This window comes from Pinus tabuliformis, chromosome 7, assembly GCF_031772625.1.
Source record: "Pinus tabuliformis cultivar Carrire ecotype Pingquan chromosome 7, CPIR1, whole genome shotgun sequence".
Lineage (NCBI taxonomy): Eukaryota > Viridiplantae > Streptophyta > Pinopsida > Pinales > Pinaceae > Pinus > Pinus tabuliformis.
The window spans coordinates 986,889,111-986,915,390 of NC_142293.1; the positions used below are offsets into that span (position 1 = coordinate 986,889,111).

At 39.3% G+C, this 26,280-nt stretch overlaps 1 protein-coding gene across 1 annotated transcript; it reads right to left on the minus strand.

Moving 5' to 3' along the window:
- Positions 1-1,870: 1,870 nt before the first annotated feature.
- LOC149250916 (uncharacterized) lies at positions 1,871-26,280 on the minus strand. Its single transcript, XM_089453788.1, has 2 exons — positions 25,522-26,280; positions 1,871-1,984 (listed from the first exon to the last, which is right to left on the minus strand). The coding sequence occupies exons 1-2, from the start codon at positions 26,278-26,280 to the stop codon at positions 1,871-1,873; spliced, it is 873 nt and encodes a 290-aa protein (XP_089309914.1).

Here is a 26,280-nt window from a genome sequence, read left to right on the forward strand (position 1 = left end):
TAGTTCCTACAGCTACGCCCTTAGGGCCCCCAACATAATCTGCTACTCTAACATGGCTTCCTGAGTGCTTCCTTGGTGACCTCGCGAACCGAGTTGCCAATGTTGTAGAGGTTGCCTTCTATTAAAGTGATCGAGTCGATGGCCAATTTAAATGCCTTGACCTTTTTCCATGGACCAGATCGCTCTGTGACACGCGACTTTTTCAATTGGGTGGAAGTCGTGCCCGAGTCTGCGCCTTCTTCTGTGTCCTCTGCTTCCTATCCTGTATACAAGTCTTGGACCTCCTCTTCTTGCGTTGTGGTGGCCCCTATTGCCTGTGCTGCTGCTGCTTCTTCGGTGGCATTTTCCTGCTCTGCGGCTAACCTTGCTGCCTCGCGGACAACCCTTACCTCCGCGACTGCTTTTTCATTGCACCTTTTCTTGGCCAACTTCATGACTTGCAACTTGGCTTCATCCTTTTTCTTTTGTGCTATCGTTCTATCCAGCTCCACCAGATCCGGGCATGCCACTCGAGGGGCCATGATTCTAGCACTGAAAAGATTGCATCATCAATAGCGATGAAGGGGAGCTTGGTCCATTGCTGTGCTGGATCCTTATGCGCCTTGATGTAAACATTGTGCATGTCTACCTTGAAATCTACAAAGCTCCACAGATTGTTGTGCACTGTGGGGGACAGGCGTGGCCGTCTATTGATCCACATCTGGATGCTCGCCTCCATGAGCACCCATAAGATATTTATCTCATGAATCCACTTTGTGTCCTTGGTGGCCCAGAGCGACGCGTACTTTGCAGCCTCTAGTAGGTCTTGCTCAATTCTAGGGAACTGACTGTTCTTAGGCAGTTCCCTTGTTACTTTTAAAATGGACAAGAGCAACCACACGTAGTGGAAGGCCTTGCCCTGTTCTTGGGCTTCCTTGCAATTGGTCAAGAACTCCTCGCAGAGGAACTCGGCCCAGTTAAATTGGACCCCCTCTGCGCATTGTTTTGCTAGTGCAGCTACTAGCACTAGTACCTCATCTCCGTGACATTTTCTCATTACCTTCCTAGCCATGAGTTGGGTGGCTACATGCACCACTTTATCTTTGATGCTGCTGATTGCGTAACCCCTATTTTTCTTCTCTAGTTTGTATTTTTTCTTCATGGCCTCCGCGAGCACAAGATCTCCTCTTTTTCCTGCTATCGCTACAGGTCCTTTCCCTTACAGGGGATCTGGGAAATCCTATGGATGAGATCTGCCGTGATGGGAATAGGCTCCTCTAGCCATAAGTACCCATCGTGCACTAGGCCAAGCAGCTGCCTGCTAGCAAAAATAGTGATAGGTGCACGGTGAAAGTGTGGAATCCATAGCAGATGAAGTATTTTGGCCTTCTCCACACCGCACAACCATTTCCATGGCTCTAGTGTTGTGACTGGCCCCTCCGTGCTCTGCTTCATGAGGCTCTCTGTCTGCAAGTGAGGGAACTTCTTGCTGTCTGCGATGTCCCAGTCTTCAAACTTCATTGTGGGCATGCGACCCAGGTGTGAGCCCTCGAATACAATTCCATCGGGGAGGTGGGGTCTGGAGTGCGCTCTTAGTGGCATCCAGGTCCTTGGGTATCTTAGTTTTCCCTTTCCGCGGAGGGATGTACTCGGGAAATTTTTCTGCAGAGCACACTGACTACATGTCCTCTTCCATGTCTTCTGCTTCCTCTATCTCATCGATGAGAGCCTCTAGGTCCTCCTCCTCATCATCTATCTCAATGGTGACAGCCCTGCCCTTTTCTTCCATTGAGAGTTTACTAAACCGCGGATTCCTTGGGGACATGTGAACTAGTCCTGCGACCTGCTTAACTTTCTTGGGCCTTGGCATCCAAGGTGATTTCGAGATTTCCTATGCTATCCCAGTGTCTCTGGGAACATCATGTACCTTGGGGTTCTGTGCGACCTCGTTGGTGGTTCCCTCTGCAGGCCCAAACCTCTCCTGGTAATCGTCATCTTGTTTGAGCTATTTGTGGTTGTTTGCGAACTTCAGGGCTCAAATATTGCTTGGCGCTCAACACTTCATGCTCTAATCAACTGCTCAAATCTCAAATGAAGAAGTGTTGTCTTGTGGTTAGCCCTTGGAGTTTTATAGCGCCTTTTGAATTCAAATTAGAAAGTTTCCCCCAATTCTGGGCCATCGATGCTTTCTTAGTGGTAGATTGCCCCAAATATTGCCCTTAATTCGTGTCTTAAATGCTTGCCGCCTGCTCCTTTTTGCCTTAAATCGAACATCTTGTCATGAATAGTGACACTAATGGTCACTTCCTAGCCTACCTGCGTGGCAACGCATCCCCTCGTGCGTGGGCGCGAACCGTGTGACATGCTAATTCTGCGCGCACTTCCTTCATTTATGAAGCATCCAAATAGACTCTTTTATAGTCTCGTGCTCTCTTTCAACTACCTGGAGCACTGAGGCTGTGCTCCCTACAACTAGTCAGGTGGTCGCACCACCCATGTGAGACTTCAACTTTCCTTCTAGTATAGTCCGTGAAAACTCCTCAATTGCCTTTGCGATAGTTGGCGCAACGCGTTACTGAGTTTAGTGAGGTGTATTTGTAGCCATGGCAGTAGAGTCATATGTTCTCGGCGACAATCTTCTAATACAGCGGTACGATCATTCGTATCTTGCCTTGTCATCCTTGGGTTATCGAAGAGACATGCTTGTGTAATCTCATTTTCAAGCCTCTTGATCTCAACATCCATCAAAATGCTTTTCTTCCTCAATCATACCCGGCCCTTTTTGAGTTCACGAATTCTAAGGTTCCCTCGTAGTCAACCTCATTTCCCTTCCTATGCCCAATGCATGCTTTCCAAGTTTCCGAACCACACGTGGTTCTCCTGACCCCGCGCACCTAGTAATAAGTTCTTGTAGTCCTTTGACTACCTTGCTGTCACACAACAGTTTCATGCATGTCTCCAAAAAGGTAGTGAGTATTAAAGGATCCATCCCTGGTTCTAGTTGATCCTTACTACCTGAAGTGGAGGCCTCCGTGAAGCTCTTCTCAACTTCCATGAATGTCTCCTTTGCACGTTCTAAATCAAATTCAGGTTCCTTTGTAGGAGCTTTGCGAACCCATGCAATTTCTTCTGGCTACTTCCCTTTATCATCTCCCATGGTCCTACTGCTCCTGAGCATCATGTTTACATTTGGGCCTTCCTCGCGTGGCTCAGACCTCATCATCTGTAAATTCTGATTCGGAGGGGGCTGGAGTACCCCTTTTTTGCACATCCTCACTATCAGCGAAGGGCAGTCTTCTACCTCATGATCAAACTGAGTACAGTACCAACATGATGTCCTTGTCGGGTTTGTACAATCATGGGCATAGTGCCTTGGCTCTCCGCAATTGTAACAAATTAGTTGTCCACGACCCCTTCCTGGTCCCATTCCACCTCGACCTGCACTGCACCCTTGAAATCCAACGCACGCCATCCCTGCATTTGGGTCGAGGGCTCACATTTCAGTCTGCACCCTGTAGGTAGGAGTCTGATCCATCATTAGTTCGTAGCTTTCGCAGGTACGTTCATCATGACCTACCGACCTACAGAAATTACAAAACAATTGTTGGGACGTCTGTGTATACTTCTGCAACAGATGTCAATTATCTGTCGTGTGTTTTCCTCCTATCTGACAGATCATGCACCATAGTGCAGATGCTGTGCTCAACCCTGCCTGTGCCTTCGGTCTTAACGACATTGGCCCTCCTCCTGCCTAGTAGTTCGTGAACACTGGACAATGGTCCTTGTCATGCCCTTGGCCTTTGCATTTTATGCACCATACTTCCCCGTGCGCCTTCGGACGAGGTATCCTATCTTGTTTCAAACTTTGCATTTCCAGACACAGATTCTGCAGTTGTGTGTGGATTTGTTGGAATCCCAACCCAATATCTTGTATAGTGGTCTCATGTAATCTCATTGCCATCTCCAACGCTTCGGCCTGGGTGGAAAGTTTTTGCTGTGACAATGTCATCCTTAAGTGTGGCGTAAGTGATGCTACAAACCATGCGCGATGTTGTCCATCTGTCAATGTCATATTGGATTCCTGAATCGTACTCTTCAGCTTTTGGTCTAGGTCCTAGGGGGTCTCACCTGGGAGCATCACGATCTCCTTAAACCCGATGATTGATTGTGTTTCTGATTTTGGCCTGCTGAATTCCCTGTTCAGCGCGGCCTAGATCTCTGCAATTCCTATGTTTGGGTGGTCATTAGAATGATTGATATACCACATTAATGCGCGATCCTGCAGCACTCTCACTAGTGTAGCCTTTTTAATATTATGATCCACGATGCCTTGTGCTTCCCATACAACTCTTACCATGAACCAGAATTGGTCCGGATCTTCATTTCCCACTCCTCTGAATACCGGTAGTTTGATCGCACTTGCCATATTGAACTGTGGTGGTGGCAGAGGTGGGGTGGGTGGAGATGGAGGTGAGGAGGGTGAGACGGGTGGCGATGTGGGTGGAGGTGGTAAATGTGGAATACGTTGCCTTATCAGACTGGCCACGCTTCTTGGAGAAACTTTCGCGAGCTCTTCCTTGCTTTCCCGCGAAGGTGAAATTAAGGGATTGGTTTCCAAATCTTCACTACTTCTACTTCTGTAGATCATTCCACTTCACGTAGTCCTAGACATTAATTTATTCGCATAACCCTGTTTTCACACAATAGCATCTTAATCCAAGTGTTCAAAGATTTAATATACCTACCTCGCGGTCCCTTGAGGAAATGTCGCTCTGCCTCATTGTAGCTGACGACCATGTCTACAGCAAACTCAATGATAAATCCTCCTATTTTTCGGTCGAGCCAATGGTCCATAGCTCACACTATCTTATCTCTTGACACTTATAGTCTGTGCACTAATTCCGGAGTCCACACTATTGGTTTGTCGAGCCTACACCTTCCCTGGCTGTTTGCTAACTTCACGATTCACTCATACAACTCAAAAGGAAAGGATGCAAAGAAAATTTTGTGGATTTCCATATACACGTAGTGCTCCAACTCTGTTCGTTAGATACTCGCAAATTTCTATTTTCCTATGCCGCGAACCCGTAAGTCTTCTTGTCCAACCACTCTTCAATTTCTTTCTTTGTTGGATTCCAGTGGCACGACATTAGACATCCCTTATGCAGATATTGGTCCTGTCAATGTAACCATTTGCTTGCTTGTATGGGCCTGACCCAGGTTCAGAGGTGATTTAGCCAAGCAAATCCCGATACTACTGGCCCTTTCGGCAACAGTCCACAGTGTGCGGACTGAGGTCTCACCTGAAGTAGTATGGGAGGGTGCTAGAACCAGGTTTCCGCATCCTGGGGATGTTTGATGAGCTTCTCAAGGTCCGCAGTTTGACCCTGCGCGCATGTCACTACGTGCACTTGCTATTCCTTCGCAACCGGCGATGCTGCTTCCATGCAGCCATACTCGGGGCGCAACCCGTATAATACCCAAGTTCCTTGCTTATTCAATCCGTTATTACTTGATTACTTAGCTTCTGTGTGTAAGACTAATTATTATTACAACATATTCAACAATCATATCAGTGCATGTGATAAATAAAACAATATAAATGTAAAGAAGGCAATGCAAAACTAGATACATAGAAGTAGGAACCAACTTCTCTTTATTATTCTTTGTTCAAGATTACAGACTCAACACTGCCCTGTGCACTCAGCTGCAGGGGTCTGCGCACTTAGTTGCAAAATCTATTAGGCCTCTATGCACTCAGCTGCAGAGCCTCTTCCTACTACTACAACCCAATACACTTAGACTCCTACCCTATGCTCGAACCATTCGTATTCTTCTCTACTTCTCTCCTTCGCTATCTTTACAACTTAGAGCCTCGCTCTTATTTATACAATCCCATGGTCTGCGGACCATGGGTAGGCTGACATGACTTTACATTACATTACAATACTTTAGGGCAGACATCCCTATGACTTGACCTATACTTCACGCTCCACACCTGCAATTCACGGAGTCTTACAAAACCTTTGACCAAAACTTTGGCTTTGAGCCCCAAAACATGCTGTGGGGGGATTCCATGCCCAACATGTAGCATGGTCCATTGAAAGTATGCAACATGGGTACCCCTTAGATGAGGAATCAAATTCTACATCCAACAAGTGTTCCTGCTTGAAAGTTGAATAAACCCATAGGGAGATAAGTTGAAAATACGAGTTGAAAAAAATAGGCTTTTCTTTTTTCCCTCTAGAATTTGATGATGTAATCTAATCTTATTTTATTATTTCCATTATTATTTTATAATTTCCTTAGGAGGCCCATTTTAGACCTCAAAATTCCCTTAATGGTGGGTTTTCCAAGGATAAACGTTATGTCTCTCTTGTGCATTATGATCTCTACTGCTTCATTGATTTTATGGTTGAAGTTTTGAATGTGTAATTGCTTAAAGATACACTCAAAGTGCTAAATAAACATCTACGTCATTGGAAGTAATTATCAAGTTTTAGAAATAAGTGCTTGTAGAATTTTCACTCAAAAAATCAATAAGTAGAAGGGGGATTCCTTGCTAATATTAGAGGAAACATAAAATTTTCATATGCATGGGGATTGAAAATATCAACCAACAATTAGGAAGAATCTTACTTGTTGCTACAGGGTTTTGGTTAGCAATGGAAAAACATACTCGGCATTTAACTATTTTGGGGGACTCAAGCATAATTTTTAAGTCGATGAACAAGAGAATATGTCCAAATGCTTATAGAATTGGCTCCATTTTGATTTAAGTGCAACATGAAATATCAAAAATAAAAAAATAAAATAAAACATTTTCCATGTGTTAAGGAACCACAATTATATTGTCGGTTCACTCACTAGCAAATCTCTAAAATGTGGGAGATTTTAATTAATGGACTGACAACCATCTAAGCTATACCTTGATTTGGCCTTGCGTATTAAATGAAAAGTACCTTGAATGTATCAAGCCATGCATACCTCATACACAAGCTCATTCACCAAGGTAGAGAAATAAATTTGACAAGGCCCATGGCTCTTTCATACACATTTGAATTTGTAGGGATGAAGGATATTGAAGGTTTAGTTTTAGTTCACCCTAAAAAAGGTGGGAAAATGGCTATTTTTACCACATTTTGGCAAGAGGTTGATGGGCACATTGGTTCAAAGTCATTTTTCAGGTTAGAGGTTCACCTTATTTCCTCTTTGTATAATTTATTTTGTTTAATTAATATATAAATTGGTTTCTATAAAATTTGTTACCTCTTTTTTTGTTGTTTTTCTTCTCATTTACATTTACGAGAATTGGAGTCTTGGGTGTAAAAATTTGGAATTTGTTCTATGGTTGTGGGATTCTATGGATAATTGGTCTCTATAAGAAACCATCCTTTGTACCTAGGAAATAAGTTGGCTTTGCTATCTCTCAATTCATTTTTTTTAACAATTTCCAATTTTATTCATGTAGTGATATCCCAATCAACAATTATATTGTATAATAGGAGTTTGGAATTGTGTTTAAGAACTTGGTGTTGAAATTATGATGCTCTATACTATAGCAATCTCTTATTACAAACCTTCTTTATGTTGCAATAATAGATAAACAATTGTAAATAGAACATAAATAAAATGCACACTAGAAGAAAACCAAGAACACAATGAGACAAAGAATTTAGGTCCAAACCCAAGGTGAAAGCCCAACCAGATTCTTCTTCTATTAGAAATCAATTGTTTACAAATATACAAAGCACAATGAGAGATCAAGAGAATGAGTAAGTTTTCCCAAATAACAACAATATGTAACATGAAGATCACTGGTAGCAGCAACAAATGCACACACTAAATCAACCTTCCCTTCAACTGAATCAACATTGGCTCACCAAGTTTTGCTCTTACTCTCCATGCATCTCTCTCACAATATTCTTCAACTCCTCCATATCTCTCTCAAGATCGAATTATTCTTTCATAATGCACATGTAGTGAGGGGAGAAAGAATGAGACACACATATATATAGGAGGAGAAACACATCCATGACATAAAGGAGGAGTAACTCGCATGCCAATAGGGAGAGTGACATATGCCCATTTAGAAAATGTAACTTATTCCATTAATAAGGTACACATGCCTTTGTAAATCATGCCATTAAGAAGGAGAGTGTAGCATATGCATTAAAGCACGCATAAGAGGAATGTTTTATGACATGCTTTAATGAGAACGTAAGAGAGTGTAAGAGGAATATTATATGACAAACTTTTATTGAGTGTAAGAGAGTGTAAGTGCATTAATGAGAGTATAAGAGGAATATGCCATGCCAATAATGAGAGTGTAAGAGAACATTGTTGAGAGCCATGATTGAGTGACTTGAATTTCATTTTAATAATAATATAATAATATCATAAGATTAATAATAATAATATTAATGATAATATTGATGATTAAGTCGAAATTTAACTATTAGGATTAATTGATGATTTGAAGGGACTTTCAATAAAAAATACTTGATTACCAATTGATGCAAGGTGATTTACTATTTTTGGAAATTCATACTTGAGACTTTCTATTTTTAGAAATTCATCCTTTAGCTAACAAACATTCAACATTCCTTCTCAACTAGGGAGGAATTTCTTTCTGCAACAAAAGATCTCCGCTTTCTCTTCTCATATTTGTTCATGTCTACTTTGTATCATCTGGAACAATGATGTGTCACTCTAATGAAGAAGAATAATCATAGGGGAGCTCCAACTACCACCCTATATTCACTTGCGGGGATTACCACTTGCCAAAATATGATAAGGATATTGCACAACCAAGTCTCATCTCTGCTTGGGGGGATAACCCACTTGAAAAGGATATCACACAATCAAGTCTCATCATCCATGACCACTCTCTCTAGGGAGGGTCACATATGTTAGTCCAAGCTGCTCTCTGAAAACCAAGAACTTCCCTTTCGATAAAGGCTTGGTAAGAATGTCAGTGACCTAATCATTAGTGTTAATCAAGGTTGTCATTGATTTCAATATGGCATTGACCGAGATGGAAAATATTCTTGAGATGCCTAGTTCCAGATGATGATGTCATGAATCTTGTTTGATAAGGATGCCATCAATTAATATGTCAAGCCGCTAATGAAGAAGTCTTAAATATGTCAAGACACATATAATGAATAAGTCTTAAGAAGTGTCAAGTGCCAAATGCCAATAATGTGCCTTATTTGATGATCTATACCTTAACCCTTGATCACATATGGAGGACTACACTTGATGAATGACCACACTTGATGTTGGGACTTGATGAGGTCTTGATAACATGGTTGGAAGACTAGATGATGATGTGGAAGATCTCATTTGATGGTTAGAAGACTACCTTAGAACTTTCCCAATGATGCTGCTTATGACATATCATTGCACCATTATATGATGACATAGGATGATACACACATTCTGGATGTTATCATAATGACAAGGATGTCCTACATGATCCTATGATGATGAAGAATCCAAACAATGGAGAAGCCATACTGTCCCAAACATTCCTCAGGCTGTCCCAAATTTTTTATGCATAAAAGTTAAGGACAATCACAAAGAAAAATAAATTTTTCCACCTTAGAGGCATATTTTCTTAATGGGACCTAGACCATATTAAAAATGATTTTTTCCTCTTTATAATGAGCCTTTACTTGCCTCGAAAGTCCCAGTAGTTGAAGAGAAAATGAATTTTTAAATGGAGAAATATATATTTTATTGCATGCTGACTTGCACTTACACATTCATGTCGGCCTCCCTCCAAAAAGATGTGTCCCTTTAGTTTTGAAACGAAATCAATATATATACATGATTTAGAATTCATTTCTATGCATCATTTTCGATCAAGCAGTTTAGAGATAAGGCCGAGAGATAGAAAAGAGGCCGAGGAGATCAAGAAGAATTCCATTGGGGCATTTTTTTCAGTGATTAAAATATCTTTAAGAGCTCGGACTTAAGGACATAAGAACAGGGCTTGTGGAAACCTTAGATCAGTAAATTGGCTCGGATCTGTAGCTCACTATTACAGTACCTCAGATTTTTTGTGTGTTAAACTTGTGGGCAGGCATAATAGCTTAGTCAGTCTCCTATGTGCTATTTAAGGAACTCAGATCTAGCATTACAAGGATCAGAACTATGGAAGGATATATTTTAAGCTCAAAAACTTAGTCTTATAGTAGTATACACTTGTGTGAAGGCATAGCCTTGTGTGAAGGCTAATGAAGCATGGACCTATGATGGACTGTCACCTTTAGAAGCTTGGACAACAAACATTCACCTGGAAGCTCCTACACCTGTGCATCTATAGTTTCACTTTCTCGAACCTGTGATAAAAGGCTCAATTTGCAGATCCCGGACTAGTGAACAAACAATTTTTTGAGGCTTGGATTGCAGCCCTTGTTGAAGATTAGAATCTCGGTCTTGTTGAAGAAGTGCTGGCTTCAGACCTGGTTGTGAAGAAGTATTTGAAGAAATCAGATTGCAGAAGGACAGTTCTGTGGAGAAAATAAGAGGCTCGGGTTTAGGATTCAAACCTGTTGGATATTCTTTGCTACCTTACCTAACCATAGATATTTCAGACTTAGCACCTATACATCAGATCCCCACCTGTGGAGAAGCTGCAACCTTAAGGACAGTCACTTTAATGAGCTCAGACCTGTAGCATTGCAGTGGCTCAGTTATCTGTGATATTGGAGAGTGAATACCACTGTCACGAGGCTGCTAAGTGTGTCCTAGAATAGTCATTTTGAAGAACGCTAAGGGACTATGTGAGGACTTGGTGGAGAAGAATCGTTGTGTAAAGGCAATATTATTGAAGTGTTCCTAGAATATTTCTGGAACAGTCTTGAAGTCCCTTTTTAAGCAGACATTGGACCAGACCTAGAAGTGTTTTTAAAGAGATTTTGGACCATCTTCAAAAGTTTTCTCTTGGAGCACCGTTGAAGACACTTTGTGAAGATATCCTTGAGCATACCTTGGAGAGTACTTTGGAGTAGACATCTGAAGACAGTTTGGGCTTTTCTTGACACATCACCAAAGAATTATTGAAGGATCTTTGAAGTCTTGGTAAAACAACATATTGAAGATTCGTAGAGATTCTTGGAGACCATGATGCATTAGCCATCATGAGGTGACCTTGAATATTTTTTTGGTGACATGAAGACTAGTGGTGACACCTTCTAAAAGATAAATGTTTCCATTGATGATGTGATGTGGAGGTTAAGTGAAGCAATAACTGAATATTAACAGGGCTTGTTGAAGAAGACATTGGGAGGTGTGAAGTATAACCAAATATATTTTAACGAAGTAAAGCAAGGGTTGGAGCCCAAGAGGTTGGAGCCTTGCAAAGAGAAGGTTTGTGCCTTAGAATATAGGGTTGGAGCCCAAGAGGTTGGGGCCTTGAAAAGACAAGGTTTGTGCCTTAGAATATAGGGTTGGAGCCCTAGAGGATCAAAGTCCTCAAGAAACCAGGTCGGAGCCTGAACCGTATATAGGGTTGGAGCCCTTGAGGTTGGTGCCTCAAAATTGACAAGATTGGAGCCTTGGAAGTCCAGGTTGGTGCTTGGCATATTACAGGTTGGAGCCTAGGAGATTGAAGGTCAGTTTCTTCATCTAGAGTTGGAGCCCTACATATATTGTACTTGATTTATTGTAAAGAATAAATTAATAAAATCATTTATTTTTATTGTTCAATTTGTGTTCTAAATATAAGTGATCTAATTGGTAAAAATAATAATTGAAAAGAAATACTGATTCACCACCCCTCTCAGTATTTCCAACAATCAATCGCTATATGATGAAGTCTTACTGCTCCTCTCTACACCATATCCAAAAAATAGTGATATTTAATCTCAATATGCTTGGACTTGTCATGGAACATGAGATTTTATGCAAGTCGAATCCCACTCTTATTGTTATAGTAAATTAATGTTGTGTCCAAAACATGCTCAAACAACTCTCCAAAAATCTCCCTCAACCATACTGCCCCACAGGTAGCCATGCTAGCAACAATGTACTCAACTTCAACCATGTTGAGGGCTAAAAAATTTTTCATCCTACTCATCCAAGCTATTATGGAAAAATATAAGCTGAAGCAACACCTAGATGTGTTTTTTCTGTAAGTAGAGTTATCAACCCAATCAATGTCAAAGTACCCAAGTATTCTTACATTTCCAACAATATATTTCAATCCAAGATTGATGGTCCCATGCATGTATCTTATCACATGCTTTGCAACAATCTATTGCACATGAGATGATCTAATCATATATTGGCTCAAAGTATTGATGACAAAAGATATGTCCAGTATAGTGTTCACTAAGAACATCAATGCCCCAATAAGTTATTGATACTCAAAAGTATTTTCCAAATTAGGACCTGCTGCTTCACCATACGACTTCTTGAAGTTCATCTCCATTATAGTATTCATGGATTTACATTCTATCATACCAAATATTTCTAGCATCTTGACAACATATTTTCCTTGAGAAAGGAAAATCTCACCAGGTTTTTGCCATACTTCAAGACCCATAAATTAGTGCATTAAATGAATATATTTCATTTCAAATTTAGAAGCTAAATCCCTCTTACAATGGAGGATAAGAGGTTCATAATCGGTTAGAAATAAATCATCAACATATAATACGAAAATCAAAGGCATAACTTGGATTGTCTTGAAGTAAATATTTGGGTCAACATTACTTTTGGTAAAACAAAGCTTCATCAAGAAGCTATAAATGTAGGTAGATCAAGCTCTTGGAGCTTGCTTCAAACCATAGAGGGCTTTCTTAAGTCTATACACATGATTTTTCCAGTTATGTACTTCAAATCCTTATGGTTTCTCCACAAATACTTTTTCCTTGAGGAACACATGCAGAAAAGAAGTCTTCACATCCATCTAGTGAAGGGACCATCCTTGGATAATAGCTAGAGCCATAATAGATCAGATGGTTGTATAATGGGAAACAAGTGAAAATATTTCATCATTTTTTATTCCTTCTTTTTGAAAGAACCACCTGGCCACAAATCTAGCTTTATATTTTTCAATACTGCCATCAACACCATTTAATTTTATACAACCATTTAGAAGACAAAATAGATTTACCTTGGGGTCTTGGAACCAATTCCCATACATAATTATGGATGATGGACTCATATTCTTCAACCATTGCAGCTTTACACACTTGAGTCTTCATAGCTTCTTCAAAAGTACATGGTTCAGCTTGAATAATGTTTCTCATGGTTACAACATATCCTTGGAACTAACATGGTTTCTTTCTTTCTCAAAAGGTTCCTCTGGGAGCAACATGTTTATCAGAATATTGAAGGGTGTCACAAAGCCATAAAGGTCTCCTTTTTAGCAAGAGGATCACATGGAAGAGGATCCATGGGTTCATCAACAAGGTTAATTCCAGGCTCAGTATTTTCTTGTATCTCAAATGATTCATCTTGACTATCAACATTAGCAGGAGGAAGAGGAGTGTTTCTTGCCTTTTCAAGAGATAAATATTCATAAAATGTTACATCCCTTCTAAAATATATATTTCTTTGTCCAGGTACATATATTTTGTAAGCTTTAGAATTTTCACAATAACCAATAGTCACACCTTTCTTACCTCAAGCTTCCACTCTTTTCCTTTGGCACATCAAAGTAGACAGGGCACTCAAATATCCTTAAGTGCACATTTTGTTTTGAGTTATATGGTATGGTGGTATATTTCTTGATTCTATATTCCTCTTAGAAGTCTTGAGATCTTGTCCACTTCATCTCCACTCAAGTCATGGGATGGGTCGACATCTTCCTCAATATCAATACAAAAGACTTGGTTTCTCACATTCATTAAATGTACCTATTGATCCCAGAACAAGAGAAAGAGCAATGGTATCAAAGTAAATAAACATAATGAAAGTATTTCTAGTGATAAGGCATATCTTTCTTTCTTTTATAGATGTAAGAGTGGCTCCTTCACTACCCTTGCACCAACTTCCTCTTGGAGTTTACTCTTCCCGCACTATTCTGCACCCTGATGATCTTCAAGAGCTGATTTTCTTGATCGCATCCTCATCAATAAGTTAGTGAAATAATCATTAAAATACTCATGTAGGAAGAATAACCAATGATATATAAAGATAAATCTAAATAAGAGAAGTGATACAAAGAAACAACATAAGACTAGAAAATAACTTTTTTTTTTAATGGGGATTGAAGGAAGTTGTTATCTCCCTCTTGAGCCAACCTCTATAAGTTAGCACTGTCCATCAATTGATGTCATTGGCAGAATAAATGCATATTATTGAACAACACTTGGAAAAATCCATAACGATCCACTCTAATCTCATGTATTTCGAAAACCATCTTTCTCACATGAGGTAATGCTTTATAGTGAAGATGAATGAACTTTCGGTGCCACAATTTATATTGATGATTACTTATCATGAATCAATGCATGGATATGTATTCCATTGATTTTATAAATATCTTCAAATCTTGATCCCAAAGTGAAGGCATGTAATAATAATTATACATATTGACTTCATTGCCTACAATGATATTAGTTATAATCCATCTTTGATCACTTCAAAAGGGGTTAGTTTAGAAAAATATCATTCCATATTTTCCAAAAGTCATGATTCTTACCTAGAACCACTATTGTTAGTAAAATCTAATATCAAAATTACCAAAACCCAAAAGATTATGCCCTTTCTCATATAACGTGAGAGAGTCAAAATCCCCCTATCTTCAACATTAAATTTCTATTAGTTATTCTTTCATAAACTTCTATGCATTATACTTCTTTTTAAGACAACCCTTTCTTGCACATGCAAAAACAAAAGAAAAACTACTCTTTACTTTTGCATGTATCAACAAGTACCAAAACCACAACTATGAAACATATGCAACACCTTAATTACTATATGCAAAATTACTATCATATCTTGGGTTCCTTGAAATATTGGAAGAACGATAGTAGTAAAATTTGAACAACAAAATTTTGGCAGTAAAATTTTAGCAGTAAAATTCAAGAGTAAAATTTTAGCAGTAAATTTCAGTAGTAAAATTTCAGCAGAAAATGAGTAGCAAGTAGAAGGAACAACTAGTGATATTTAAACAGAAAATGGGCTACAAATAGAGTGGACAACACTTGATATTTCAGTATAAAATAGGATACAAATAGAGTGGACAACACTTGATATTTCAGCAAAAAATGGGCTCTAAATAGAGTGGACGACAAGAGATATTTTAGTATAAAATAGGATGAAAAATTAGTGGAAAACAAGAGATATTTCAATAGAAAATGGGATGGAACAACCCCTGTCTTCTTGAGCTTGTCATCACCAAAGCTTTGATGCCATGTTGAAATTATGATGCTCTATGATGTAACAATCACTTATTGCAAAACTTATTTATGTTGTAATATTAGATAAGTAATTGTAGATAGAACATTAATCAAATGCATAATATAAGAAAAACAAGAACAAAATAATACATAGAGAATTTAGGTCCAATTACCAGGGAAAAACTCACAAGGGGAAAACCCAAAAATATTCTTCTTCTATTTGAAATCAAATGTTCAGCAAAGATACAAAGTACAATGAGAGATCAAGAGAATGAGTAAGTTCACCCAAATCTGAACAATTTGTAGCATGAATATCACTGGTAGCAACAACATATGCACACACTGAATCAACCTTCCCTTCAAATGAATAACCACTGAAACATTGAAGCACTAAATCAACCTTGAATCACCAAGTTTTTCTCTTACTCTCCAAGTCTCCCTCTCACAATATGCTTTTTCTCTCTCCAACTGTCTCTCAAGTTTGAATTATTCTTCCATAATGCACATGTAGTGAGGGGAGAAAGAATGAGGTATATATATATAGGAGGAGCAACGAATCCATGCCATAAAGGAGGACTAACTCACATGCCAAGAGGGAGAGTAACATATGCCCATTTAGGAAATGTGACTCAAGCCATTAATAAGGCACACATGCCTTTGTAACTTATGCCATTAAGAAGGAGAGTATAACATATGCATTAAAGAGTGCGTAAGAGGAATATTTCAAGACATGCTTAAATGAGAGTGTAAGAGGAATATGCCATACCACTAATGAGAGTGTAAGAGAACATTGTTGAGTCATGAATGAGTGAATTGAATTTATTTTTAATAATAATTAATTAATAATAATAATAATAATAATAATAATAGTGATGATTAAGTCGTAATTGAACTATTAGGATTGATTGATGATTAGGAGGGATTTTCCATAAATAATACTTGATTACAAATTGATGCAAGGTGGTTTAATATTTTTGGAAAGTCATACTTGAGACTTTTTATTTTTAGAAATTCACCCCCGAGCTTCCAAATTTTCAACATTCAATCTCAGTTAAGGAGGAATTTCTTTCTGCAATAAAATACCTCCACTTTCTCTACTCATATCTGTTCATCTCTACTTTGTATCATTTGGAACAATGACGTCTAACTCTAATGAATAAAAATCATCATAGGGGAGATCTAATTACCACCTTATATTCACTTGGGGGGATTTCCACTTGCCAACATATCACAAATATCTTGCACAACCAAGTCTCATCTCTGCTTGGGGGGATAATCCACTTGACAAGAATATCACACAACTAAGTCTCATCATCCAATACCACTCTCTTTAGGAAGGGTAACATACGCCAGTCCAAGCTGCTCTCTGAAAACCAAGAACTTCCATTTCGAGAAAGGGTTGGTAAGAATGTCAACAATTGGTCATCAATCGCTATATGATGGAGTCTTACTACTCTTTGCACCGTATCCCGGATATAGTGATATTTGATCTCAATATGATTGGACTTGTCATGGAACAAATTATTTTCTACAAGTTGAATCCAACTCTTATTGTCATGGTAAATTACTGTTGTGTCTAGAGCATGCTAAAAAAACTCTCCAAAGAGCTTCCTCAACCATACTGCCTCACAACTAGCCATGCTAGCAACAATGTACTCAACTTTAGTTGTGCTGAGGGCTACATAATTTTGCTTCTTTCTCATATAAGATATCATGGAAGATCCTAAGCTGAAGCAACACCCAAATGTGTTTTTTATATTAGTAGAGTTACCCGCCTATTCAGCATCAAAGTACCCAAGTAGTCTTACATCTCCAACAATATATTTCAATCAAATATTGATGGTCCCATGCAGGTATCTAAACACATGCTTTGCAATAATCAAGTGTGATTGAGATGGTTTAATCATATATTGGCTCAAAGTATTGATCACAAAAAAAATGTCTGGTCTAGTGTTCACTAAGAACATTAGTGCCCCAATCTGTTGTCGATACTCAAAAATATTTTCTAAATCAAGACTTTCATCTTTACCACACAACTTATTCAAGTTCATATCTATTGATGCTACGATAACCACCCTCCAACATTTTTCCTACATGTGAATTTTGGATCCTACTAAGGATCTAAAGATCTGACATTCCATAGTCACTTCATGATCAATGAATGTTATGCTAAGTTTTTAATTTTTCTTCTCAGTTTCTAAGTGACGAAGTCACTTGCATACGAGGATTAGAAGATCAGGGATAAATAGAGAACTAGTCGAAGAAAGAATCCGAAAAAAATCAACCCGGTTCAAGTGCTGTGAATAAGTCCCTATATAAAATGGAAGAAAAAGTTGATATCAAGCCATATCATGGTGAGATCGACACTCTAAAGCTGAACCTTTGGTTGCAGCAATTGGAATTTTATTTCAACATCCATCAGATTGAGGAAGGACAAAAGATCTCATTCGCGTAACTGAAATTGGAGGGCACCACAATGACTTGGTGGGAAAGCCACACAAAAACCCTGAGGTTGGAGGGAGAACCTCCAATGAATAAGTGGGAATATTTTGAAAACCTCATTAAGTCGCAAATTTGTCCCATTAGGTACGTGGAGGACCAATGAATCTGATGGAATTACTTCAGGCAAAATCTAGGCCAAAGCGTGCATGAGTACACCACATAATTCAGAAAGATTACTATAATGTTGGGTATCTCTCCAAAGAAACCATATGTACTTCTCAAGTATTTGGGGGGTCTACACCTCCATATGAATGAGAAAGTGATGTTGTTCAAGCCCAAATTGGTAAACGAGGCTTGGGTACAAGCACAATACACAGAGAACATAGGCTCGAAAAGAGCAGCAATCAAATGGATCGAAGCAGAAGGAGCAACAACAAGCTTCTAAGGAGGGGAAGAAGAAGGAAAAAGCGAGAAAATATAAAAAGGCAACAACCAAAACACACCAGTTCAAAGATCATAACAACCACTACAACCACTGCAAAATTGATGGCCATAAAGAGGAGAAGTGTTGGAAGTTGCATCTAGAGCTAAACTTGAAGAATCAGAATAAAGATAACAAGAAGAAGAATATCATGGTCGCAGATTTGAGAAACCAAGTTGAAAGAAACTCAGATATGGATGAGAATATCATCTATATGTCATTGTAGAAGGATGTGAATCCGAGTAGCCTTTACTAACAGGAAGAGAAAGAAATGACCAAACTCTTCCATATAAAGATACAGGTCAAGAAGATAAATATGGAAAATCTATTTGACTCAGGATCAGAGGCAAATCTCATTGCAAAAAAGCTACTCAAGAAGTTGGGGTTGGAAGTTCGTAATTATCCAAATCCATATCCACTAGGATGTGTAAACAAGGATGCAAAGCTAAAGGTAACAAAACAATGTAAAATTAGATTTGCTATCAATGTTGATTTTATTGATGAAGTAGATCTAGATGTTGTTCCCCTTGATGTATATGGAGTCATGTTTGGGGGTCTATACATGTACATGCGAGATGCAATATTCATGAGGAAAGTGAATCAATACTGGCTCGTCAAGGATGGAAAATCGTTCAACATCAACGTGCACAAAGGAAAGTAAAAAATTTCACTAGTAAGTGCCAACCAAGCCAAGAAATTGATCAGTTCCAGCAAGAAGTATGTTTTATTGTTTTTAAGAGAAAGTTAGTCTAAAGAGGAGTCAATAAGATGAAAGGAATCCTTGGAGGGGTGTACTAAGAAACGTAAAAAACAATTGGAGGACTTTTTATAGGCATACATGGATGCGTTCTGAGATACCAAAGGGTTACCATGTAAGAGAGAAGTGGAACACAAGATTTAGTTATTGTCGGACTCCCCATTGAAAAATATTGGGGTTGTATAAGCCATTTGTTATAGAAGAAAGCGAGGTGAAGAAAAAATTATAGAAGCTATTAGATCAGGGTGTCATTCGACTGAGTACATCACCATGTGGGTCACTCATCATAATTGTTCCAAAGAAGGATGGGACTTGGTGTATGTGTATAGATTACGTGGCGTTGAATAAAATCACGCTCAAGAATATATACCCCCTATCTAGGATAGATGATCCGTTGGATCAATTTCAATAAGAAAAGTACTTCACCAAGCTAGACTTCAAGTCTTGATATAACCGGGTTCGAGTCAAAGAAGAAGATACCTAGAACATTGCCTTCAAAACTAGGAAAGCTTTGTATGAGTGGTTAGTCATGCCATTTGGCCTATGTGATGCACCCACTACATTTATGAGATTAATGAAAGATGTACTACGTCCTTTTATATATTCATTTGTTATTGTCTGTTTGGATGATATACTAGTATATAGTGCTACCTGGGAGGAGCATATTTCACATTTGACGCAGGGGATGGAAACATTGAAGAAGCACCAACTGCTAGAAAATATCAAAAGTGTGAGTTTACGTAGCAGTATTTGGTTTATTTGGGGTATGTGATCGGTGGAGGAGAACTGAAGATAGATCCTTCCAATATGGAGGCCATTATGAAATGAATGGTGCCTACTAATTTTTCTGAGGTCAAGAGTTTCATTGGGGTAGCACAGTACCTAAGGAAATTCATAGCCTCATTTTCAGTAGTAGCAACATTGCTCCATGCCACAACAACAAGTGGAAAGAGATTCAAGTGGGGGGAAAGGTTAACATAAGGCTTTCGAGGAGCTAAAGAAGAAGATCAACCAAGCACTAGTTCTGACATTACCAAATTGCAACAACCCTTTTAAATGGAAACGAATTTGAGTGGGTATGTTATGGGAGCTGTCTTGATATAGGGAGGAAGGCCCGTATGCTACAATTCTAAAGTATTTCATGGGGTAGTTCTTAACTACCCTACCTATGAGAAGGAGCTATATGCCATGATGCAATATGTGAAGAAGTGGAAGCACTATCTGATGGGAAAGGAGATAATAATCCACACAAATCACTAGCCATTACAGTACTTGTAGGCCTGGAGTAAGCTACAACAAACCAGGTGTTACAAGTGAATGGGGTTTTTACAACAAGTTCATTTGGTGTTCAAATATAAGAAGGGAAACACAAAAAATTTGGATGTTATGCTTTCAAGGCCACCCACATCAAATATCATAGCTTTGGGGACTCTTATGCACATGGAACCATTCACCCATGATGCATATAGAGAGGCATATTCATAGGATCATGACTTCAAGGAGGTGTATTAGTAGCTATAGAGTCAGATTCATATGCATAATGGTGATAACACCATTGAATACCATCTCCAGGATGGATTACAAGTTGGATAAACTATGTGTTCCTAAAGATGAGTGACTGCAGCTGATTAGGGAGGTCCACACCTCCAAGGTTGCAGGGAACTTTGGTGCCAGGAAGACCATGACCAAGTTGCAGAGGTATGGGTATTGGCACAATATGCAAGAGAATGTAGTTAGTTCATAAGAGGATGCATGCTTTATTGTACCAAAAAACATAGCAACAAGAAACAACATCTATATCCTCCCTTACCTATACCTACTTGTCATTGGGAAATCATTTCCATGGACTTTGTGGGAGGTTTACCAACAACCAATAAGGGACATGACTACCTATTCATGGTAGTTGATAGGTTCAACAAGATGTGCGTTCTCATGCACTATAAAAAGACCATCAATAGGAAAGAAGCAACAAAATTGTTCTTTGGACAAGTCTAGGTGAACTTTGGGATACCAAGGAGAATCATTTTAGAAATGGATACAAGATTTCTTATTGAATTATGGACTACATTGTGGGAGAAGATGGACACAAAGTTGAAGAGATCTACAACATTCCATCCACAGACAGATGGGCAGATAAAAGTAGTCAACATGACTTTGGTGTAGCTTGTTAGGGGATACAACCAGAACCATTCGAAGACCCAAGCTGAAAATATGGTATATATACAACATTATTACAACAAAGCAGTCCACACTTCTATAATAAAGTCCCCATTTGAGACTTATTTCGGATATTTTCAACCTTCACCTTTGAATATTACATATGGTAAACAAGGAGGAGTGAGGTAACATCTTACAAGAGATGCTTTGAGGGCTGAAAATTTTATAGAGAAGATTAGGCAGATCCATCTACAACTAAAAGACACACAATATAAGTCACAAGAGAAGTATAAGTCTAGGAATTATCAACACAAAAAAAAATAAATTTTTCAAAGTGGGAGATAGGGTATGGCTACAGTTGAACAAAGAGAGGTTGCAGGGGCTTCGTAAGAAAATCAAGGCTTTGAGATATGGTCCCTTTGAGATATTGGAAATGATGGGTGATGATGTCTATTGACTTAGTTTACCACCATATATGCACATTCACTTACTTGTGAATGTAGAGAATTTGAAACTCTATGAGGCTTCCATGTTAGATCAGGAAGAGGAACAAGTCCTACTTTCTGTGGATGATTTGACACCAGATGCTTAAGAAGAGTTGAAAAAAGATATAGTGTTGTAGAATATGTCCAGAACTACAAGACATGGGCAACATTACCTTTGGTAGATTAGGTTAAAGGGACAACTTCCAGGAAAATCTAAATGGTACACCAGAGAGAAGGTGGGGAAACATTTCCTCACCTCATTCAGTAAAACCTTTTGGGGACAAAAAGCCTTCCAAAATGGGGAGGTGTGATCAGAATTGGATCATTATATTGTTTTTCATCCATCTAGATGCATTTAGAGTGGAAAACATGGAGGAACTAGTTCACAAGACCATTTTTACCAACGAGACCCAGTTTGGTGAAACAGGGTCTGAAACCTTTCGGGAGAATTTTGAGGCATCAAATGATGTTTTATGGGGGTTAAAATTTGCTACTTTGGTGTGAACCTTTTCATGTTGTTCTACACATAGTTATCTTTCCGATGGCGTAAGAATTGTGTCAATCAGAGTCTGTATGCAAAAGTTATGCCACTCATACGTTGACCTTCTTTTTTTCACACCTATAGTTCGAGAGAATGTTGCATCATCCCCATATTCATGGAAAAGGGATAGCCCCATTTTTTAATGTAAAAGACTCTAGAAGAGTCTATATTGTAACTCTAGTTAAGAGTTGATGTATTTAAACTTAACCACTAGTAGGTTGCTATGCACTTGACCCGCGAGAAAACCAAAATAGTAGAAATATGAACAATATGGCCCGAAACACAGAAATTTCACATGAAATGAGACAAGCTAAAAATATATTTTATTATTAAAAAATAGAATACAATGTTCACTTGCCTCTTATAGGGTGCTACCTCTAACAGAGCAGAGCTCAATTACAATAAGACTTGATGATTCTTCCTTTACCATCTAAAACTATTTATAGCTTAATGACATCCAAAACTATAACTACTAGTGGTCCCTTGCATAACACGGGTTAACCACTTTATTTATTAACTATGGCCCATTTATAACTAATTGTGGTCCCTTTTATATAATGCAGGTCAACCACTTATAATTATTATTAATGCAGATAATTGTTTATGAGCTTTATTGACTCAACTAACTAACTATTACCCTGACTAGGCACATTGGGCTTATTACATAAATAAAGGGGTTAGGGTTGGACCCTAACATGCCCTCCCCCATCAAAAGTATCCTTTTACTAAAGGATGAAGCTAAAGAAACTGTTGAATAATAGTGGTTGGTTCCCATGTTGCATATTTTGGAGATGTGTCTTTCCACTTGATGGGGACTTCCTTGATTGTGCGGCCTCAAAGATGTCTTTTGCAAGTATCGAGGACCTACTCTGGTCAGAGAAAAAGTGAGCCTTCCTTATCCAATTATGGTAGAATTTTTTGAACCCTGCAATTACTCCCCACAACTTTCTTGAGGTACAATACATGAAAGACTGGGTGGATTTTTGAAGTAGTTGGCACAACCAATTTGTAAGTGACTGCTCCTATACGCTAGCGTACTTGATAAGGCCCATAGAATTTTGGTGCTAGTTTATGGAAACCATTTTCATTAAGAGAGGTCTTCTTATATGGTTGGAGTCATAGGAACACTTGGTCACCTATTTGAAATGACCATTCATAACGATGTTGGTCAACCTGTTGCTTCATTATCTTTTGATCTTGATGTAGATTATCTTTGAGATGAGCGATCATAGCGACATAGTTCTGTAGGAGTTGATCATCTGACTGTACTTTGGATCATCTAGGGATATAAGAAGCTGGTGAAGGTGGGAGTTGGCTATACACCGCTTCATATGGCATTATCTTAGTGGCTTCATGATAGTTAGTATTATATCACCATTCAGCTAAAGGTAGCCACTGTACCCATTGATGTTTCTTGTTTGAGGTGAAGCACCACCGATAGATCTCCAAACATTTGTCAAATGATTCTACTTGACCATTTTTTAGGGATGATAAGTTGTACTTAGTTGGATTTATGTGCCGTGGAGCTTGAAAATTTTATGCCAAAATTTGCTGGTGAAATTGGGTTCTCGATCAGACACAATGGAAGTTGGCATGCTATGTATTTTGAAGATTTTCTCCATGAAAATTTGAGCCACCAATGCTAGAGTACATGAGTGTGGTAGAGTGAAAAAATGAGCATATTTGGAAAGCATGTCAACAACCACCACGATGAGTGATTTTTTGCATGAATTTGGGAGACTTGCAATGAAATCCATGGAAACATCCATCTAGATAGAAGCAAGGAGTGGAAATGGTTGTAAGCTTTCTGGTAGCTTGATCATTTCCACTTTGTTGTACTAACATAGATATTTTTTTCGTAAAAACTAATTCTATTAAGAGGAAGTATGGTACAAAATGAAGTTACAACCATGAGAAGCAAGGAAACGGGCAGCCAGAAAGGATTGACTATCCACCTCAGCCCTTAAGAGAAAACAAGAAGAGAGCAGTGCTAAGCACGAAGTAACAAGAAGAACAGAGTAACAAGAGTAGAACAAAGGATTCTACCCAACGTGGGTAGAATCAACTATTCGACATTTTTTTCCTTTTTTTTTACCAACTTTGATCCAATCAAGATGACTCTGTTGAGCTGGCATGATTTGCAAACTGAGCTGGGCTGACGGAGAGGTCTCCTTTTCTGAATCCGAGGGAGTGGACTCATGAGTTCTTTTTTGTGAGATTGGTGGGACAGTAGATTCCTCAGGACCAGTCGAGGGCAGATCTTGTGCTAGCTTTGCTTCCATGCCTTCCGCATCCCCTTCCTCTTCCTTTGAGTTGGAATCAAAATCATCCATGGGAGGAGGATCATGAGGTTTCCAGCTTTTGGATTTCGGCTTATGATTCGCTTTCTTCTTTTGGGCAGGCATCGATGGACAAGAGCTCTGAAGGTGCCCTGTGTGATGGCAGTTTCGGCATCGAAACGCTGTGTTCTCGTAATCTAGGGACTGAGTCCAATGGAAGTCTCCAATTTTGAGATTAATCTGATCAGGTAGACCTTTGCTCATGTCTATTTATGCACAAATTCTGGCGAAGGTGTATATGCCTTTTTCCCCTCTGGAGGTGTCTGTGGCTAGAAAGCGACCTAGAGTATTGCCGATTCCTTGGAATAAAGCAAAGTGCCATAGATGCGCTGGGAGATTAGGAAGTCTGACCCAGATGGGGAGCTTGGTGATGATTGTTGAAGAGGGATTGAAATCTGGGAACCAAGGGGTGAGGAATAAACCTGCTGAGCCCCAAAACCATGGGCCTTCAGTTAATGCTTTTTGGTAGTCTTCACTGAAAGCAAATACTACAATGAAGAAACCCTTTGAGCAGAGAAGAACCTTGCAGTTGTTGGTCCAGTTAGAGTGAATCCATTGGTAGAGATCTGCTGTGCGTGGCCATAGCCCATTGAACCTGCAAATAATGGCATGCTCTGCATACTTTTGGATTTGCTCATCCAGCGAAGGATGCATTATTTCAATGGAGGGGGTTTCCTCCAGTTTGTCCACCAAAAAAGGTTTGGGAGCCTGAGCTGGTGGAGCTGTTTTCTTGGGCCTCTGAGCATGGACAACATCTTTGTATGAAAAAGCCGCAGCTGAAGATGACTGTCCAACAGCTCCCCCTCTCAAACGAAGGGTAAAAATAATGGAGGAATTTCTCTTAATGCTGTAAAAAGAAAGGGGATAAATATCCTCAAGTTGTTTACCTTCGTGGAGGAGTCGTTGAGAAGCAAAGGGAATCCCTAGTCTAAATTCCAAGATTTGCTTGAGGTCCTGCACTAGATCCAAAGAGCTTACCCATTGTAGCAGAGTTTTGCGAGAAAGGAGCACGATCTGGATCTGGAACGAGGCAGAGTGATCAGACTGCTGCTTTCCACTGCATATCTTCTCCACAGAAAAGGGGGCTGCTGCAATTCCTCTCTCGGTGGTTTCAGGTTCGAATCCTGGCAGCTTTGGCACACTTGGGAGAGCAGCTGCTTTAGATCCCTTTGACAAAACGGACCTCGATGTCAGGGTTCGATTCTTGGTAACATGTGTCGGATCTGGCCCTGGGATTTCCTTCGGACTTACAACAAAATAGGTCGTCTTCTCCTTCGCAATTTCCAACTGACTTGAATCATTATTATTAGGCTTTAATGCCTGTATTCGCTTTAGAATCGTAACTTGCCCCGTTAATACAAGATTTTTCGCCGGATTTTTGCCTTTGTCCACTAGGGGCTCCTTCTTTGAAGCATATTCATCACCATGGCCGAATTTGCAGTTACAGCCTTCAAGAGTTCTATTGACGACACCCTGCTTAAGAACCTCATGCTGAGATTCTTCCTGGGGCTTCGGCTTAGAGGACCGTTTCTTCTCAAGGTTTTCACCCTTGACCTTAATCTTCAGAGAAGAGCTATGGCCGTGACCAGATTTATTTTTAGACTGCAGATGTTGAGGGGACTTCTTCTCGTACTGGTGGACTTTCTGATGCGGATAAATCATGCCCATAAAATTATCATTTTGACGGCCCCGATAATGAGCCAGGTAATCCAGCGCAAGCAGGACCTCGGTACCCAT

Excerpts from the sequence above, each read along its gene's own strand:
- LOC149250916 (XM_089453788.1), bottom strand. The coding sequence starts at position 26,280 with ATGGGTACCGAGGTCCTGCTTGCGCTGGATTACCTGGCTCATTATCGG. Across the intron at positions 1,985-25,521 it reads GCAAAACTCTGCTACAATGG|CTCAAACAAGATGACGATTA; the intron begins GTAAGCTCTTTG and ends AACCACAAATAG.